General features: G+C 32.0%; 3 protein-coding genes across 4 annotated transcripts; 1 reads left to right on the top strand and 2 right to left on the bottom strand.

Moving 5' to 3' along the window:
• Positions 1-4,548: 4,548 nt before the first annotated feature.
• LOC111891150 (beta-1,3-galactosyltransferase GALT1) lies at positions 4,549-10,185 on the top strand. 2 transcript variants are annotated; one of them, XM_023887231.3, is made up of 9 exons: positions 4,549-4,707; positions 4,803-4,911; positions 5,507-6,536; positions 7,110-7,288; positions 7,403-7,684; positions 7,770-7,898; positions 8,312-8,491; positions 8,575-8,682; positions 8,763-10,185. In XM_023887231.3, exons 3-9 carry the CDS (start codon positions 5,780-5,782, stop codon positions 8,970-8,972), a joined length of 1,845 nt encoding a protein of 614 aa, XP_023742999.1. In that variant the 5' UTR covers positions 4,549-4,707; positions 4,803-4,911; positions 5,507-5,779; the 3' UTR covers positions 8,973-10,185. The 2 variants fall into 2 exon arrangements, with proteins under 2 accessions (XP_023742999.1, XP_023743000.1); XM_023887232.3 differs by having other exon boundaries at positions 4,803-4,961.
• LOC111891151 (protein DMP9) lies at positions 9,076-9,873 on the bottom strand. Its single transcript, XM_023887233.3, has one exon. It carries the CDS (start codon positions 9,871-9,873, stop codon positions 9,211-9,213), a length of 663 nt encoding a protein of 220 aa, XP_023743001.1. The 3' UTR covers positions 9,076-9,210.
• A 7,966-nt stretch (positions 10,186-18,151) lies between the features above and the next one.
• On the bottom strand, positions 18,152-18,846 carry LOC128127737 (uncharacterized). The gene is made up of 2 exons (XM_052766418.1): positions 18,687-18,846; positions 18,152-18,615 (listed from the first exon to the last, which is right to left on the bottom strand). Exons 1-2 carry the CDS (start codon positions 18,844-18,846, stop codon positions 18,152-18,154), a joined length of 624 nt encoding a protein of 207 aa, XP_052622378.1.
• Positions 18,847-19,119: the final 273 nt, after the last annotated feature.

The following is a 19,119-nucleotide window of genomic DNA, read 5'->3' as shown; positions in this document are numbered from 1 at the left end:
GATAGACATATTTCAGTTCGAGGATTTCTAGTTCCTTTTACCCGATTATTTGGGCTGGTATGGGCCTGCTGTTTGCAAATCCAAGTACCCAAATTCTAACATCAAAGATCCAAATCCTTATACGACAATTTTATAAAGAAATAAGGAAAAATACATTAATATGACATGATTGATATCTTATATCTACAAAAGAACCTTTTAAAAAAATGCACATGCGTATTTTTTAAAAGAAATTAAGCTATTTTGCAAAGTAAAAGAAGTGGAAACGAAGCAAATTGTTATTGTAGTGTTTCTTGAGTGTTTTTTAATGGCAATACGTTCTTTGATATTATTGTAGTTTTTTTTTTTTTTTTTTTTTTTTTTTTTTTTTTTTTTTTTTTTTTTTAATGACAATACGTTCTTTGATGTTATTTTTTAAATCTTTAATAATACCACTTAAGAGACATGTGTAAAGAGAGGGACAAAACTCTTTCTTGTGAGCATCTACAAACAACATCTTTTGTCAAAACCCAAACAAAAACACACAACATAGCAAAAGTCTTTTATCTTAAGATATATATCCTTTGTAAACTTCGCCCATCCGAAATAACCCTTGTTGCTATTTGAACTTTTGCGTTAATTAGGTATTTTATTTATGGATGATTATTGAGTTTAATTATGGATAACATATATTTTGTAAAGTTCGTCATACAATTCTTCCTGTAATTTTAAAAAATTGGATTTTAAAAATTTAGATATTGAGACAGCTTATTAGACTTGATTTTTTTTTTTTATAAACAATAGATGATTTAATAATTATTGTCAAAGTATACATAACTTTTTGAATAATTTATATATACTTTTGTGTTGTAAACTTATAATATACACATTCTAGATGTTATATGGTTACTTCACAAATCCTTCCAACCATTCTTTATGCGTTTTTCCTCTCATATGCTTATGTTCCTTCAAAAACCAACCATGTGACATACATTAAATATAATATTAGACCAATTTAATAGAAAATGTTTGATTTCATTATAATTCTAAATATTGGTGATAATAATAGAACATAATACTAGTCTATATACACATATATCTTATCATAGATGTTATTTGAGTAACACGGCTTATACGATATTTAGACCAAATTTAAAGCAAAAGAAAATACATAAAATTTACATCCATTTGCTATTTTAAACATTAATTTAGAGCATCTTCCGGTTAAGGGTGTTTAAAACCGAATATCAAAAAATTCATATTATAAGTTTTTATATCCAAATATATCTGCAATTTCCAAATATGTATCTCAAAACCGAATATCAAAAAATTCATATAGTAAATTTTTATATCCAAATAGAGAAATCAAATATCTTCTTTTTTTCTTTTTTTTTCGCCTATCATCTTCTTACACATTTAAGATTATGATAATTTTCATATTTAATAAAATTAATAAACTTTTCTTACACTTGTCATCATTTAAAAGTTTTAACAGAATGGACACTAAGAATAAGTAGAAGGATATCTAATTTCTCATCCAAATATATACAACTCTCATAGTGTGTATTACTAATGTGTGTGTAAAACATGCATATATAAACAGCACGATTTCGATTTATTCACATGTGAATAATGAATAAATACACGATTTATTTTAACATGAATAATACACATGAAGAGAACTGGTATAAAAGAAAAAAAGTTATGTTATATATAAAAAAAAACTTTATCAAAATGAATATCGATTTTAAAAAAAAAAAAAAAAAAAAAAACACAAGTTATCCGTGATTAAATGTCATATGGTGCTGTTTTATGCTAAGATTTAGTTAATACTTAAGACTTAAGGTGGCGCTTTCCTGCAGCACCGTCCATCGCCTGTCCCGGTTTTAAAAATGACTAGCTATTTTTTTTATTGGCAAAAACTTTCTCTTTAATATATCATTACTTTTATTTTTATTTTATTCTTTTAATCTTTTGGGACCAAATGCCCCAAAACAAACAAAAATGAGTTGATATTTGCTTTTACGAGAATCATGCTTTATGTAAATTAAAAACCATTATATATGAAACTATAAAGATACAAAAAACCAAGTTAAATAAAATAATATATGTAAACAAGAATATATTTTAGAGATAAAATAACAAAAGATTATATATCGATATTTGTTTTATTTTTATTATAATAAATGAAGATCTATTTTGCCAAATATCAATCTTTTATAAATTTTGACATTTATTATTTTGTTGTATTTTTGAAATAAATAATATCAACATGTAAATTTCTGGTTTTTTTTTAAATTTTAAATTTAAAAACCACACACACATATATATATATATATATATATATATATATATATATATATATATATATATATATATATATATATATATATATAAACTATTAATTGTAATATATAAGATAGTAATTGCAATAAATACTTTTCTTATTTCCATATTTTAAAATATTATTTGAAAAAATACGTAATAATTACGTCTTTATTTCAATATTTCAAAATATTATTTAAAAAAAATACATAATATTACATTTTGATATATATATATATATATATATATATATATATATATATATATATATATATATATATATATATATATATATTTTAATTAACCTGTATAATACACGAGATCTTCCACCTAATATTCTAATATTTGAAAAAAATAAGCAAACCAAATAATCAATAAATATACATTAATTTTCTGAAAATAAGTAATCAATATACAGCCTTTTTAATTAAAACTTTATTTCCAAATTTAAAACAAAAGAAGATCTTAAACGATACAACTCAATCGAGTTTGGATTTAGGATTTGACAACTCAATGGACACCCGTAAAATAAAATATGATATATAAAAGGAAGTAGTTGGAATGATTTAATTTTCTTCATTTTGAATTCTTGTAGTTGTTGGAGTGGGGCTTTTATTCACCAAATTGATATCCTTTTTGTTAAGGAAAACTCATTTACAATTCATATAAATATTTAAGGATATTTTTTTGGAATTATTTTATCCTATTCGTTAAGGAAAACTCATTTACAACTCATATACTGTAATTATTTAAGGCTAACTTTTTTGAATTATTTTCGCCTTTGCAATCAATAAAATAACATTTTTTTTTCACAAACAGTCATGGTTTGGTAAAAGTAAACCACGATTATTTAAAATAATAATAATAATAATAATAATAATAATAATATTATTATGATGACCTCAAATACCACTTAATCAATAACTACAACTAAAAAAAATAAAAAAAATAAAAAACCGATCAATATGCATGGCCGACCTAGGGGGTCCATGGTGGCACCGACAAACCTTGACGTTTCCAGCCGCAGTGGAAAAAATTTCGAAACTTTTATTTTACTTTCATGTGCAGTCCCTACTGTGAAATTTTACGTCTGCCCTATCAATATGATGACCTCAAATACCACTTAATCAATAATTTGCTATAACAAAATAATATTGTTAATATTTACAACAAAAAAAAAATCATCACTTTCTTATACCATCTTTCATAAAATTAAAAAAAATGGAACTGAGCCAAGAATTATTAATTTGTCTATTCATTACGAAATTATTATTTGTTGCAAAAATTGACTTTTGTTTGGTGTCCACCAAAAACATATTAAATATCGTGCGGAATCTTCTTTGTTATATTCTGAAATTGATCTAACGTATTTAAAAAAATTTTGGGGCGAATATTTGGATTGGTGGACCGGACCGGATTGGATCGGGACTTGAACCTAGACCGACATTAGTTTTATGTAGTGATGTCGGTTTCTCGGTTACTGGATTGTCAATTTTCCAGTCCGATTTGCTTCTGTTGTTCCAGGTATTGGACCGAAAATTGTACCATACCCAATGAATATTATATCGTACACAATGAATGTTATACCGTATGCAGAGAATGTTGTATCAGTTCAACGCAATGCAAAGAATGTTGTATCAATCCAACGCAATGAATGTACCATACACTTCATTAAATTGTATCATATCCAATGACTAGCATACTATCCAACTAGTCCAAGGACTAGAATAACCGACATTGGTACCGAAACCGCGACCGATATGCCACATTCGGTCAGGTCAACAGTGTTTAGAATTCTCCCAAAACGGTTCGGTCCAAATACCCACCTCTAATTAAGTTGTTCATGTTATTACAAAATGTTATGGCTTTTTTTTAATCATTTTCTTATTTGTTGTTGGGGTACTTAAAACCCATTTTAGCGGCAATAGTAAATTAATAGTATGAAAATGATATATTAGGTTAATTTTTATTTTCCTAAAATAAATTAATATAAAAAGAAGTAAAGATCTAAAAAATATCTTTTAAAAGGGTACAAATCCTTAGAAAATAATGATTTTTTATAAGGGCTCATTCCTCGTTACAAAGGTCGAAAAAAATACCTAATACTGTAAAAAAAAACTTATAAAAATTGGCTATTTGTATTTTTTTATGACCTAAATTATCAAATGACAATTAAAAATGGCAATTAAAGTTTCCAAAAACCCTTACCGAGTCAAAGTCAAGATAGAGCAAAAAAACCCTCCCCAGCTAAAAGTAGACACGCTTCTTCTTGTTGACAATAAAGACGACAAACTACAGTACAACGACGACGACTTCATTCAAACACAAGTAACGAACTTCCTCCTCTTTCTACGCCATTCTCAACAAATTCCTCTCCGCCGGACGCCGCTCTTCCGACCACAGGTGCTCTTTTTAACTTCTCAGTTTCATCTGCCTTTATTGCACATCGGTGTTTTATGATTTTCACTTAAGTAACACAATTCTGTACTTCAAATTAGGCCGGTGTAGTTTTATCAATTCAACGAAACTTTGAAGTTAGCTCGACGAGGTTTATGTAAATCAAGTGGAGTTTCACTCAAATCGAGGCGTTGGATGCTTGTGTGAAAGGTAGTGAGAGTACGCCGATTAAGATGACTTCAGATTTGATTTCGTGCTTGGTAATTTTGTGATCTGATAGTGTTTTTGAATGTTGAGCTATGATTCTGCTTTATCTTTAGCGAAACGGTAGCTTTTTGGCCATGGCATTGTGCCGATCTCGGTGTTTGATTTTTGTGAATTGATTGTGCTTTTTACATTGAATTTGTGTGTTTTACGACTGTAGCTGTAAACGATGTGTGGTTAAGATTTTATTTCCTTAGTAGTTATATCTGGTATTTATTTAGCTACATACATCAGTATCGTTTTAAGTGGTTTTGGAAATCAATGGTGTAGTCGCAGTAGATAGAGTCGTTTCAAATCTTAAAATAGCACGTCTGTAACTCGATTCTAACTCTAACTTGGCTCAAGATTGAACACTTAAGCACTAATCAGTGAATTGGCTATGAGTCTTAACCTAAAAGATATGATAATAGGTTGATCTAGGTATGCCACACATGAACTGTTGATTCCATATATGCATACTGTTTAATAAACAAAGCTACTCATGTTACTAAATATGTTACCATATTTGTCATACGTGAATTGATTAACTCTGCATTTACAGGGACATCACATGATTCTTCTATTCAGAACTTCATATGTGACTACATTATTAAAGGTTAAGAATTGAAATCAAGCTTCAACATCATAAACTTCAAGTCATGTGATAAAGGAGGAAGCTTTACAATGGCATGAACTTGTGGTGTAATTCAAGGACCTGATCTTGATTCAATGCGTTTTCACTTTTCTTCTTCACCTCAAGAACTTAACTTAACTTCACAGAAGTTCATACAAACATCAATTTCATTTGTATGAACTTTAGGCTCATTGATCAGAAATGAAGAAATGGTATATCTATGTCCTATCTGCATCTCTATTAACATTAACAATACTCGGGTACTTAATCATTCAAAATCCAATAAGAGAAGCTTACATTTCATCACCTCCATACTTCAACACAACAAACCCTCTTGAATGGATAAATTCCAGTTCCCCCCCTGTTCAAAACCAAACCCCCAACCCTCAAATTGTCTCCACTGATGAAATAGTCTCCACCCTCTTTATCCACAGAAACATCTCATTCAATGAACAACAACCATTACACACATGGAACCATTTAAGACACTTAATAAGCCATGATCGTGTTCTTCCTAACACAGTTGAAGCAATCAAAGATGGTGGAATCGCATGGAATAACCTCATGACTACAGTTGAAGATGACAAACGTGACATGAATAGAAGCTCAGGGGGGAAAAAGAAAGAGAAACAATGTCCCCATTTTCTTAGCAAGATGAATGCCACAGAGCTTAATGATACTGGGTATAAGTTGAAAGTTCCTTGTGGGTTAACTCAGGGTTCATCAGTGACATTTATTGGCATCCCAAATGGGCTTTTAGGTAATTTTCGAGTTGACTTGACTGGTGAGCCACTTCCAGGTGAACCAGATCCTCCTGTTATATTGCATTACAATGTTAGGCTTCATGGTGATAAAATAACTGAAGACCCTGTAATTGTTCAAAACACTTGGACTATTGCTCATGATTGGGGTGAAGAAGAACGTTGCCCATCTCCAGAGCCTGATAAGATTAAGAAAGGTACATTTTTTCACAAATTACAAATATACCCTTTTTTTCTTTTTCTTTTGTGATTTTTGTGCACTTTTTGGGGTCAGATTACAGGAAAACCATTATATTTTGGGTGATTTTACGGTTTGACCACTTACACTTTACTTTTTTTTCCAATCAAACCATAAAAGTTTCAGAATTTTTTTTTTTCTTTAAATTAGACATTATGACCTGATATGATATAATTGGTCAAAATGGTTAATTTTGAAAATTATAGTGAAACTTGATATAATGAAATTATCAACATAAACCGAATATAACATGTCATAATGGTTAATTTGGAACAATGTGTTGAACTTTTATGGTTTAATTGAGTAATTTTGTGTTTTTCAAACATTTTTTTCAAAATTTATGATTTTGACCCGATACGAAATAACATGTCAAAATGGTTAATTTGGAAAAAGTCCGAAACGTCTTATGCTTTAACTGGAAAAAGTAAAGTATTAGTGGTTAAATTGCTTGTAATTCTCCATATAATTTCTCTTTCTTATGTGAATTTATGCATTTCATGGTAAACTGACTTACATAATTTGCAAATATCAGTGGACGAATTGGATCAATGCAATGAGAAAGTGGGTAAAGTTGTAAACACAGGAGCAAATTCAAGAAGCTATTTCCCTTTTAAGCAAGGGTATCTTTCTGTTGCAACTCTTAGAGTTGGATCCGAAGGCATACAAATGACAGTTGATGGAAAACACATATCTTCATTTGCTTTTCGAGAAGTAAGTTTTTTTTTAATACTTGATTTTTTCTAATCAAACCTTACAAGTGTATTCTTTTAAAAATTTCCAGTCAAAAATATGTAATGTTTTTTTTTTGTTTGTTTGTTTTCATAGACTTTGGAGCCATGGCTTGTTAGTGAAGTAAGGATCTCAGGGGACTTGAAATTGGTGTCTGTTGTAGCAAGTGGTTTGCCTACTTCTGAAGATTTAGATCATATAATTGACTTAGACTCTCTGAAATCCCCTTCAATTCCTGTTGGAAAAAAAATTAATCTCTTGATTGGTGTCTTCTCTACTGCCAATAATTTTAAACGTAGAATGGCCGTTAGAAGAACTTGGATGCAGTACCCCGCGGTTAAGTCGGGGAAAGTCGCCGTTCGCTTTTTTGTTGGTTTGGTAAGTAGTTATTTAGTATTTCATATTTTTATTTTATAAATTTTATATATCTTATAAATTTAAAATTTGTATATGAATATTGCAGCATAAAAACCGATTAGTGAATGAGGAGCTTTGGAATGAGGCCAAGACGTATGGAGATATACAGTTGATGCCATTTGTCGACTACTACAGTCTTATCTCGTGGAAGACCATCGCCATCTGTATCTTTGGGGTAAGATTCTTTCTGTAAAGACTTCCCAGTAGGCCACCCATCCTCGTACTGCTCTCGTTAGTAGACTAGATGGGATCTGTTGTCCTCACGGCTTTTAAAACGTCTTAGAAGGATACCCTGATATATCTGGTATACATCTAATACCAGATGTATCAGTAGCATCCCAAGCGCATGAACTAAGATATTGTCCGTTTTGCGGTCAATTATCTTAGTACTGCTCTCGTTTGAGCACACATAACAGTGGAGTTACAATGGGATTCGCTGCTCTCACGACTTTAAAACGCGTTTTCTCACTTACATACCAATATATTGTCCGTTTTGGGCGATTGTCATCCTAGTACTGCTGTCGCCTGAGCACGCTTAATTGTGGAGTTATAAATATGTAACTGACGATTTTAAAACTTTTAAAACAGACGGAGGTTATCTCGGCTAAATACGTCATGAAGACAGACGATGACGCATTCGTTCGTGTAGACGAAATTTTAAATTCTTTAAATCGAATTAACGTGACCAACGGATTACTTTACGGCTTAATCAATTCAGATTCTCAACCACATCGAAACCCCGACAGCAAGTGGTACATCAGTCCCGAGGTACCAAGTACCAACAATGTCCTTTTACCTTTTCGCCCCTATCATTAAACATTAAAACTCACCCTTTTCTCTTTTATCAAAAGGAATATCCCGAAGAAAATTACCCTCCATGGGCACACGGACCCGGGTACGTAATATCTCACGACATAGCAAAAGCCATCAACAACAAACACAAAAAAGGCGACTTAAAGGTATATAAAATTATAAATTATCATCATCTACACTAATCTTTCGCACAACAAAAAGATTTTAACATTTTTTTTTAAATCAGATGTTTAAACTAGAAGATGTAGCAATGGGAATTTGGATTAACGATCTGAAAAAGAACGGTTTAGAAGTAAGATACGAACAAGAAGAACGAGTCTATAACGAAGGTTGCAAAGATGGTTATGTAGTCGCTCACTACCAAGGCCCCCGAGAGATGCTTTGCCTATGGCAAAAACTTCAAGAAGGAAACCGCGCGTTTTGTTGCGGAAGTTAACAAAATTACAATAATACCCCTCAGTCCTCACCCCATTTTGTTTGTATAATATCACACGTGTAGTAGCTAGGTATTCATATAGATACACGTAGATAGATACGCGTATTTTAACTACGGAGTTTTCATTCACGGCATAAAAAAAAGTTTTCAATAGTCGATAACACAGATAATTATAAGTTTATAACAAGAACAATAAATGGCAAAAACTTCACAAAATTACAATAATACACGTATCAAACTAGGCAGAAAGACAGCCAATCCCATAACGGGTATTTGGAAACACGAGAAACAAACCGCTACAAACGACGCCGATCATTAACGGAAAGCTTTGCATAACTTCATCCATTTCCTTTGCGTGTCCCGGAAACAGACAATCTGTTACACGATGATCGGAAAGTGCGATTGACATGAAAACCATGGATGACATCATGGCGTGGATAAAATCAGATAACCCGATTTTGTATCTGTCGTCTTTTGGGACTTCGATGTTTAGATTTGGTTTGAAGACTTTTAACCCTGACGGCGTTATGAACCCGTAGTGGATTTTTCCATCTGGGGAACGGAAACTGTCGGTGAAGTGGAAGAAAAAGCAGGAGAGAGTGCAGATGGTGAGGAGGAGGTTGATCATGAGGGTGGCGACGGCGGAGCATTGGGAGTTGCCGTAGATGGAAGGGAGGACCATTTCGAAGGTGAGGAGGGTTCCGGTGGGGAGGAAGTTTACGAGGAGGGAGGTTTTGGAGAGGGTTTTTTGAACGCCTTTTGAGAGTGTTCGCTGGAGTTTCTTACGTCGGCCGGCGTTTGGTGGAGATAAGGCGGAGGAGGGTGGTGGTGGTGGTGGATCTTGGTTGAGTTTTGGAGATGGGGTGTAGATTCTGATACCGGTTTCGTCGGATTGTTCCATTTTGGAAGTCGGAATTTGGAGAAAGTGGAATCGAAATGGAGATTTTAACTTTTAAGTCTTTACCACGCCACCAAGTGGTGGATTCAAATTTTGTAATGGCGGTTAACGGCGAGGATGATAACCGCCGGTTATTGCCGCCCTTCGGTTTTGCAGATTTTCAATCTTAACCATAATGTTATTGTGTTTGCTGCATTTAGTCCCTATGGTTTGATGTTTTTGTTAAAAATTTATTTTGTTGTATGTTTTATTGTTTAATCGTAAATCCTTTTAATATGACGCGTAATTTATAATATCAAGATTTTAAAGAAGTAACCGCAGATGTTTCTATCAAATTATGTCTAGATTAAGTGAGTGAATGGTTTGTTATTTCCTGTTACAATGTTGTATATAACTCTTTTTTTTTAATTAAAAGAACGGTTTTAATCTAAATAAATGATTATTCCACCCTTTTGATAAAGATAGTGGCAGATAACAAACAACTGTTTATTAAGAACATAATTTGATTAGCAATTTCTTAACCTTACAAAATAAAAATACAAACATTTGAAGATATTTTGAACAAAATAAGAAACTTTACTAAAAAATGGACTACCAAAGAACTAGCCAAAAACCACTGTTACATAATCAAAGCACTAAAATTGAGTATTGAAGCCATCTTACTCAATTAATATCTGTTTTATCCCTAGCATTACACCAAAAATACAATTGAATAATAATTTTACAAAAAAGATATGATGCTCTCGGTTTGGAAGTTCCAAACAACTCATGCAACTTATTCTTGATCGAAATATGCTTTTTCTCCTTCAATATTAAAGAGTCATGAAACTGACTAACGAGCACAACTAAGCCACAAGTCTTCCAAAAACGAAGTAGAAGCTCCGCAATATCTTATCTTTACACAACTTTAATGGATTCCCATTAAGGCTCCTTACAAATATAAGAATGTCCAATACAACACCTTTCCATGGCTTTAACCTTGAGAACCATGAATGAGCTAGATTATAAAACTTATCCTTTTGTCCGCATCGGTTTGAATTCCATAGCAATCCATGAACATCCCAAGTATGCAAAGTTAATGTTGTCAAAACCCTATTTATTACACACATAAATCATAAGCTTGTAAGAGAGCGAAGCCTTTCACAAAACCAACAAGAGTGAGTGTGTGATCTTTAATCACTAATGTTGGGTCATCCTGAATCGAATTGTCCATGCATATGTTAATTTTCTTCTCACCTAAAATTGAAGCATATGATGTAGCTTTTCTTTTTCATGGTGTCTCCATTCATTCCCATCTTTATTCACCCCTCTAGTACCCACGTTTACCACTTTATCCCCTTTCCCCCGACCCGATTAAACCTTGCAACATTAGCAACAAGTTTTTGTTTTTCCACATTTTGTTAAAGATTTTTCACCAATGTATCTTTTTGTTTTTTTTGTTTGCAAATCTGACAAATGCATATGGTTTACCCATCTTGGAAAAGTCAGCTAGCAATGAATACATCAACAACAATAATGTATCTTGCACAAGTCTTCCACAATTCATATTGTGTGAAATGGGAGGGGGGAACTTGTGATGTAAAGATTATGTCCAATCTTCTTCGTCGTTGCTTTGTTAGTTTGGTAACCTACCCTAGTTCATGGTTTGATCATCTCCAATCATGCGAATTGGTAACTCACGAGAGTTGTGTAACACAACAAATGACAACCAGTCAATGTTTGATCCCATCCAAGAAGGTCGTTGGGGTTTAAACCTCACCATCGAAATCGTTGCTCACTTGTTAGTTGTTATTAAACTTTATTTTCTAAACATTTGAAGACTATATCAATAAAAGATTGTAGTTTTTCAATTAAATTAAAAAAAAAAAACATGAACACATTCTATTGTGTTTTAAAATTGAGTTTTTAGGAATGCTAAAAATTGATAAATATTCCTATGTTTTCCTTTAAGTTCTTAGTTTATTTTTAAATAAAATTAAGAAACCGAGAATTTTATATGTTATTTTTTAACATTAAAATATTATAATCGTCCTATTTAAAATTAAATATTATATTTATATTTTATAAACTTTTAGACAATTGTTGAAATACTTATTTATTTATTTATTTTTAACATTTTAAATATTTTATAATAAATTTAAATCATCATTTTTATCAATTGATTATTAGATCCCTTTTATAAATTTACATTTAGAATTTTATCTATTTCCTTTATAAACTTTCAACATATCATCCAAAATATCAAATTTAAGATTATTATTTTAATCAAATGACTAATTATTATTTTCTATAATACAAGTAAGAATAGTTATAGACACCCATGCAATCATGCATATTACGTATATATTAACTGTGTTAAAATTAGTCGATCCACATGTTGGTAACTAATTTTGTCCCATGAAATTCAATACTCTTATAAGATTCGTAGTTAACTAAAAAGAATTAGCACAAGCTTTACCTCAATCTTGGTTCTTCACTATGAAACCTAGTAACATAGCGACAACGTGGTTGGCCGTGGGTTTTTGAAAGATTTTATCGTTTAACTTTTTACAAAAAATTCGATTTAATAATTTATAATTATAATTATAAAAATAAAAGATTAAAAATATTGTATAATTTATATAAAATTTATATTTTATAATTAAGTTGACATTAAATATTTAATAGAAGAGAAAATTAAAAATATAGTCAAACTCTTAATTATTTTTTTTAAATATTATATAATCGATATAAAATTTATGTTTCATAAATCAATTGACATTAAATATTTAATAGAAGAGAAAATTACAAATATAACCGATGCTTAATTATCTTTTAAAAAATATCAAAAATCAGAGTTTTAACAAAATAATCATTAAAATCAGTAGTGCCTCAACTATGATTTTGTACGCTCTACTTGTGATTTTCTCTTTTTGGGCTTTGATTTGGCCCCAATTTTGGCAAATGAATCAAACGTATCAAAACCTAAAATTTTGGATATGCCTCGAATTTTCATACTTTTAGATTATCGGAAGAGGAAATCGCAGTTAAGTTGTCTCTTTTAGAGGAAATCTTGGATAGAAGGTCAAAAGTTGCAGGTATGTGGTTCCTTTGTAAACATACAAGCCGTTGATGGGTGACTTGTTCATCAAGTACTTATATCCGTATACTGTGTATCTGTGTTTTTTTGTCAAAATATTTTAGTCTAATATATTTTTGTTGTATGTTTTACCATACATGACTTCTAGAATCGTTTTTATTACCGGGGCATAAAAAGAAATTGTTTTTTTTTGCCATATTCTTATCATGGGGATATAAAGAAAAGATACTCAAAATCCGCAAGAAAATAATAGTTAACTAAGAGGAAATCACATTTTAGGAAATCATTTTTATACCAAACACCTTATTTATGGGCCATGGGCTGAAAGTGGGCCAAAATTGTAGCCCATGAAAAGGAAATTACATCTAGAGGTATAAAATCACAGGTGAGCCTAATGATCTGCGATTTTAATGACTATTTTTAGAAAAACATGATTATTTGACTATTTTTTAAAAAGTCATTAATGTATTATACTAGTTTTGTAATGTTCTTTTAATAGAAATGATGAATTAGTAAGGAAATAACAAATATTTAAAATTAAAATACAATTATAGGGTAAAAAATAAGATATAATTAAAGAATGAAAGTTAAATGTACTACACCTTTGATTATATTTTTTTATCATATTTCATAATATTTATTATATTTGTTATTTTTTTTTATCATATTTCATTTACACCTTTGATTATATTTTAATTTTAAATATGTAACATTCCAAATTTTAAATCAATTTTTTTTTTTTCATTTTGAAAAATAATATATAACATTCATTTCCATTTCCAAAAGCAACGTAAATAGCATTTTGATCAAAATAGTAAAATCATGGTTTTCGAAAGAGATCAATATGAAGCAAAAGTCTCAACCTAATAAACAATTGATGCGAATCTGTAGTCACGCCGCACCTTTGTGAAGATCACTAAAATAATTTGAAAACATTTGTAAACGACTGGATAAATATAAAACGTAACGAATTTTCCAAAATACCATATATTGCACATAATTAATAACGACATGTTTCAGTCCAACAACCAATAACGCTAGTATAATCCATGCACCAAATATTATTCAGACAAAATTGCACGAAATTGCCACTTTAGGCCAAAAAAATTTAGATTAACACTCATGGTCCAAAGGTTTTCATTTTCTTGTCACTTTTGTCCAATTTACTTTAAACTGTTTTGTAATTATAATTTTACCCTTGGTTTTTGCTTTTTTAGCTTTATTGATATATTTATATAATTTTATATTTAAAAGAAATAAAAAAGAAAATGCATCCCTCTCTCACTCTCACACACACACACTAGAACTCGAACAAACTCAATATTTTATGAATTCCAACATTTAAAACACATTCATAAACACTCAAGAACACTTTCTACCATCACCACCACCATCGGCCACCAGTCTCTAAAATCACCACCTCTACGAACCATCACAATCCACAACCATCAGACATGACACCACCATCAGAAAAAACCAGTTGATATCTCGTTCTCTCTAGCTTTCTCTTATCTCCTGAATCTATTAAAGAATGATAGTGGATCTTCATAGCATCAGGTGTAACGCCTGTATTTCTAGGCTAGACATTAATGATGATCTAATAGTCTAGGTCAACCTTTGTAACTTATTTTGAAGTAATAAAGATGAATTACTTGAATATTATGTGCTTATATATTTATAAAGATATAATAAAAATAAGCGTCAAAAAATGTTAGATAAACCTGATATTTATGAAGAAAGCTATAGTGGTCGAAACAAGAATTTCGGAGATATAAAGAATACCGAAATTTGAGTTATAACGAATAAGTTATGACATGTCGAAATTTCGCAACAGAACCGACACGACGTTGTGTGACGTAAAAAGTAAGTTTACAATAAAGTGCTTTTTAGCCTTAGCGATCTAAATGAAAGTCGTAGTACATGTTAAACCGAGAGCGTGCATAAAAAGAATGTCAAAATCTGACTTCGTATGAAAAAGTTATGAATTTTCTAAGATTTGACATAATAGTGTGCAGCCCAGAACTCGAAATATAAATTGAGCGATTTTTAGCCGACACAACCTAAACGAGAATCGAAGATCTCATCGATAGTAGTTTAACGGCAAAAAGACAGACAAAAACGGACGTCGGATGAAGAAGTTATGAATTTTTAACAGATTTTTCTTGTTCCGGCCTGTTAAAAATATAACTTTAAAAATAAATTCAAAATTAGCCGACGGAGTCTAAACGAAAGTTGTAGAGCGCGGTCATACCTACACATACATATAAAGAGTGTCGAAAACGGAGCTCGTATGCGAAAGTTATAAATTTTTGAAGTTTGAAAAATAAAAATCGGGGGAGTACGCCCAAAGTACTCATGTACACGGTCCGAAGTTGGCCACGTTTCCCTATTCGTTCACATGGTGCACACATATTTGTAGTTGTGACGCGTCCGAAGTAATCCTCTCCTACGCCTAGCGTAGAAGCTTGCAAAGCATTATGCCCCGCGTACTAGGAAGTTACGCCCATTGTAATAAAGGATTCAGCCTCCTATAAAAGGGGTGCGAGGCTGCCCCGAGTTATGTTACAAAAATTTCACATTTTCACCTTTTACTTCCTTTTAAGCCACACTAAAACCCCCAAGCCTAGGGTACCATCCTAGCATCGTAAGAAAGCCCCGGAGAGCCCGAAGTCTCCAAGAAAAAGAGGTTTTCGAGTCGAAACTTTGCCTGCGCAGAACCCGGTTTTTAATCAAACCTCCCGATTTTATCGAAAAAGATTGTTTTAAGGGACGAAGTGCTGTCCAATCACCGTCTTATCAAGTGAGTGTATAGTCACTTTCATCTTACACACACACATACATATATATATATATATATATATATATATATATATATATATATATATATATGAAATATTTTATATAAAATACATGCTATGTGTATATATATTGTTTGTTTATTTGAGATGGATGTTGAATGAATGTTTTATACATGTTTAGAATGATTTAAATTGTATATGTATTTTTTTTATCTACAAGTATGTTGGGTATAACATGGGTAGATGAAATAGTCGATGTGTGATGAAATCAAATGATGAGAGGCCTCGAAGTTGTTGATGTTCCAGTCATCTAGCGGAGTATAGATGACGACCACAAACCTTTCTAGACAGTCCAGTGGCACGCTAGCAAGCTCGCAACCTGTAGGTGTTTGTGAACGATGTGTTCACCGATGTACCCATCCCCCTCATGGTTGCCTTAAGGACATGTATGACTGAAGAATCCCATTAGCAGTAGTGTCCATCCCGATGATGATCCTTAAGCTAGGTCCCTTATGATAAGTGTTTAGGGACGTAAAGTGAGGATAACGGGAACATGTAATCAGGGTTATTGTTGGTTGATGAAATTAATAAATTTATTTATTGTGGGTTGAAAACCCTATGTGCTCACCAAACTCCCAAGCCTGACCTATTCAACTTTCTGTATTACAGGTAGTGGAACAAGATCATAGTTGGACGATGACGAGAGATTTTGGATTATAGGCCAGTAGATGTAAGTAATTGTTGTAAGACCTATATTGTATTGTTTATGCTTTTGGTCTGTATCGATGTTGACATCCCGAGTTTTGTAATGAAATGAAAAATACATTTCTTTAAGAAATGCTTTGATAAATATTTTTATCATATTTTGTTTTGGGGACAAATTCCGCAACACTTTTTGAAAGATTACTTTGATTTTATTTTAAAAACATAAATGAAATCGGTTTTTTCTGGCCGTGAAATTGGGGATGTCACATCAGGGGGTTCCATAGTGGATCTTCATAGCATCGACGACGAGGGATTTCAAATCGAAACTCCAGTAGCAAAAACCTAACCCTAAATTTTCAGGCGGCGACACATAGATCGAAGCTAGGTTTTGTAGAGGTGATGGCAACGACTTTGTTAATCTCCTTCTCCGATGACGACTTTATCAATCTCATTCTCTCCCCCCCCCCTCCACACACACACACAAATCTGAGGTGGAACACCATCTCTCTTGTAATCTCTTTTACAGATAGGGTTTAAGATCTATTGAAGAACCTGTGCATCAATTTTTCATTTTGATTTTGGAGATTTTGCTTCAATTGAATGTGGACTTGTGGATTTGGTTTGACCCCCTTTCACTTGTGTCACTGACCTTGTAACTTTTTGGTGTATCATCTGGTTTAGATGTCGATAAATGGAAAAATCTTGGTATTTGGTTCTTGAACAAGACGAAGGTGAGGATTAAAAGCAAGGTTTCACCGATGATGAGGGCTGGGGGGATTCGGTGGCCTAAATGATAATAGCCTTTGAGGCAGAGTTTTCAGACTTGTTTCAACAGGTGGCGATGGTCGGCGGTGGTGCCACTGAAATGGTAAAGACATTTATTGTGGTGGGGCTTTCCCGATAGTTGAAATGGTAGCTTTGGAGTAGAGGTTTTCATGGTGATAGAGGTATTCATGATGGTGCGTGGTGGTAGTTGTAGGTTTGAAGGATGACGAATAAAGGAGAAAAACATCTCCTCATTCAGATTAAAACCCTTCTTATTTTTCTATTTGCAAATATAAGAACATGGGACGAAGAGGATGAAGGTTGTTTGACAAAGATCCAATCGATACATTTTCTAGATAGGGATTCAGGGTAGAAAAAACAAGAAATGACGAGAGAGAGAGAGTATTTTTTTTTCTTTTAATTTTAAAAGTATTAAATAGATAAAAAAAACAAACCAAAGACAAAATCATCATTACAAAAAAGTTTAAAATAAATTGGACCGAAATGACAACAAAATAAAAACCTTTGGGCCATAAAGCCTATTTCAAATCTCTCTGACTCAAAATAATAATTTCCAATTAATCATAATGACCATTCTTGCAATTTTATTTAAATTGAACGAGAGTAAGGTGCTGTTTGTTTTTCTGAAGCCAAAATGTCTGCAGTCTGCGGACCACATCTGCAAGCCTCTGCAGCAGAAGAGGTGGACCAAACGTCTGCAGTCTGCAATAAGAAGACTGTTTGTTTTTTAACGTCTGCAGGCTGCTGAAATAAACTGAATTTTAAATAAAATTATTTTACAAACTTAAAATGATTTTTCAACACCAAAATTTTAATAATAATAGTCTTATAACATTGAAAATAAAATTCATGCAACTAAATTAGTCATACAATAAAAAAAATGTTTTACAATAACAATTTCATTTAAAACAATTCAATCTATATTGTGCATCAACTGATCAGCAATTTCATCACGTAACTGAGTCATATATTCACGGTCTGCTGCAGTACCATGTGTTGGAATCCCGTCTTCATCATCATCAATGGCCACATTGTTATTTCGAAACGGGACATTGGGTTCATCGTATCGTGCGAAATACTCATCACTCAATCCTTCTTTCCTTATATAATTATGAAGCGCGAAGCATGCCATGACAATGTTTCTTTGTGTCACAAACGGGAATGGTGTCATCCTCTTCAATATAGGGAAGCGTGCTTTCAAAACACCAAAAGCACGCTCAATGACATTCCGAAGTTTTGCATGTCCATGGTTAAATTTTTCTTTATTGGTCAATGCACGTCTTTGACGAAAATCTCCAAGCCAATACCTCACATTACGATAAGGGGCCATAAATCCTTGAGTGTGTGCATACGTGGCATCACAAAGATAATATTTGTCTGAAAAAAATGCAAAACACTAATCAATTTTCAAATTAAAATGAAAATATTAAAAAAAAACAAAAAATTACCTGGTGGTGGAAACGGGAATGATGCTTGTGGATCGGCTACTGCTTCTGATAATATTCTAGAGTCATGCGCTACCCCTTCCCACCCGGTCACAACAAATGTAAAAATCATATTGAAGTCACATATTGCCAATACGTTTTGGTAGCAATCTCCCTTTCCCATACTTCTATATAAGTCTTATTTCTGAATCATTATCCCGCAATCGTTTCACACCCCTCTTCCAAAAATAACGGATGTATAGGTACATTTGAATTACGAGAAGTAACTTTTGATCGTGATCCATATGAACCTAAAATCAACAAAGTAGAACTTTAAAAAACATTACATAAACCATATTTCAAGTATCAAATAAACATTCCATTTATCATATTTCAAGCCAAAATAACATTACATAAACCATATTTCAAGTATCAAAACATTCCATTAATCATATTT

This window comes from Lactuca sativa, chromosome 8, assembly GCF_002870075.4.
Source record: "Lactuca sativa cultivar Salinas chromosome 8, Lsat_Salinas_v11, whole genome shotgun sequence".
Lineage (NCBI taxonomy): Eukaryota > Viridiplantae > Streptophyta > Magnoliopsida > Asterales > Asteraceae > Lactuca > Lactuca sativa.
This window is presented reverse-complemented; position numbering and strand designations above follow the sequence as displayed.

Excerpts from the sequence above, each read along its gene's own strand:
- LOC111891150 (XM_023887231.3), top strand. The coding sequence starts at position 5,780 with ATGAAGAAATGGTATATCTATGTCCTATCTGCATCTCTATTAACATTA. Across the intron at positions 7,899-8,311 it reads TCGCCATCTGTATCTTTGGG|ACGGAGGTTATCTCGGCTAA; the intron begins GTAAGATTCTTT and ends CTTTTAAAACAG. Across the intron at positions 8,492-8,574 it reads AGTGGTACATCAGTCCCGAG|GAATATCCCGAAGAAAATTA; the intron begins GTACCAAGTACC and ends TTTTATCAAAAG.
- LOC111891151 (XM_023887233.3), bottom strand. The coding sequence starts at position 9,873 with ATGGAACAATCCGACGAAACCGGTATCAGAATCTACACCCCATCTCCA.
- LOC128127737 (XM_052766418.1), bottom strand. The coding sequence starts at position 18,846 with ATGGGAAAGGGAGATTGCTACCAAAACGTATTGGCAATATGTGACTTC. Across the intron at positions 18,616-18,686 it reads ATTCCCGTTTCCACCACCAG|ACAAATATTATCTTTGTGAT; the intron begins GTAATTTTTTGT and ends CATTTTTTTCAG.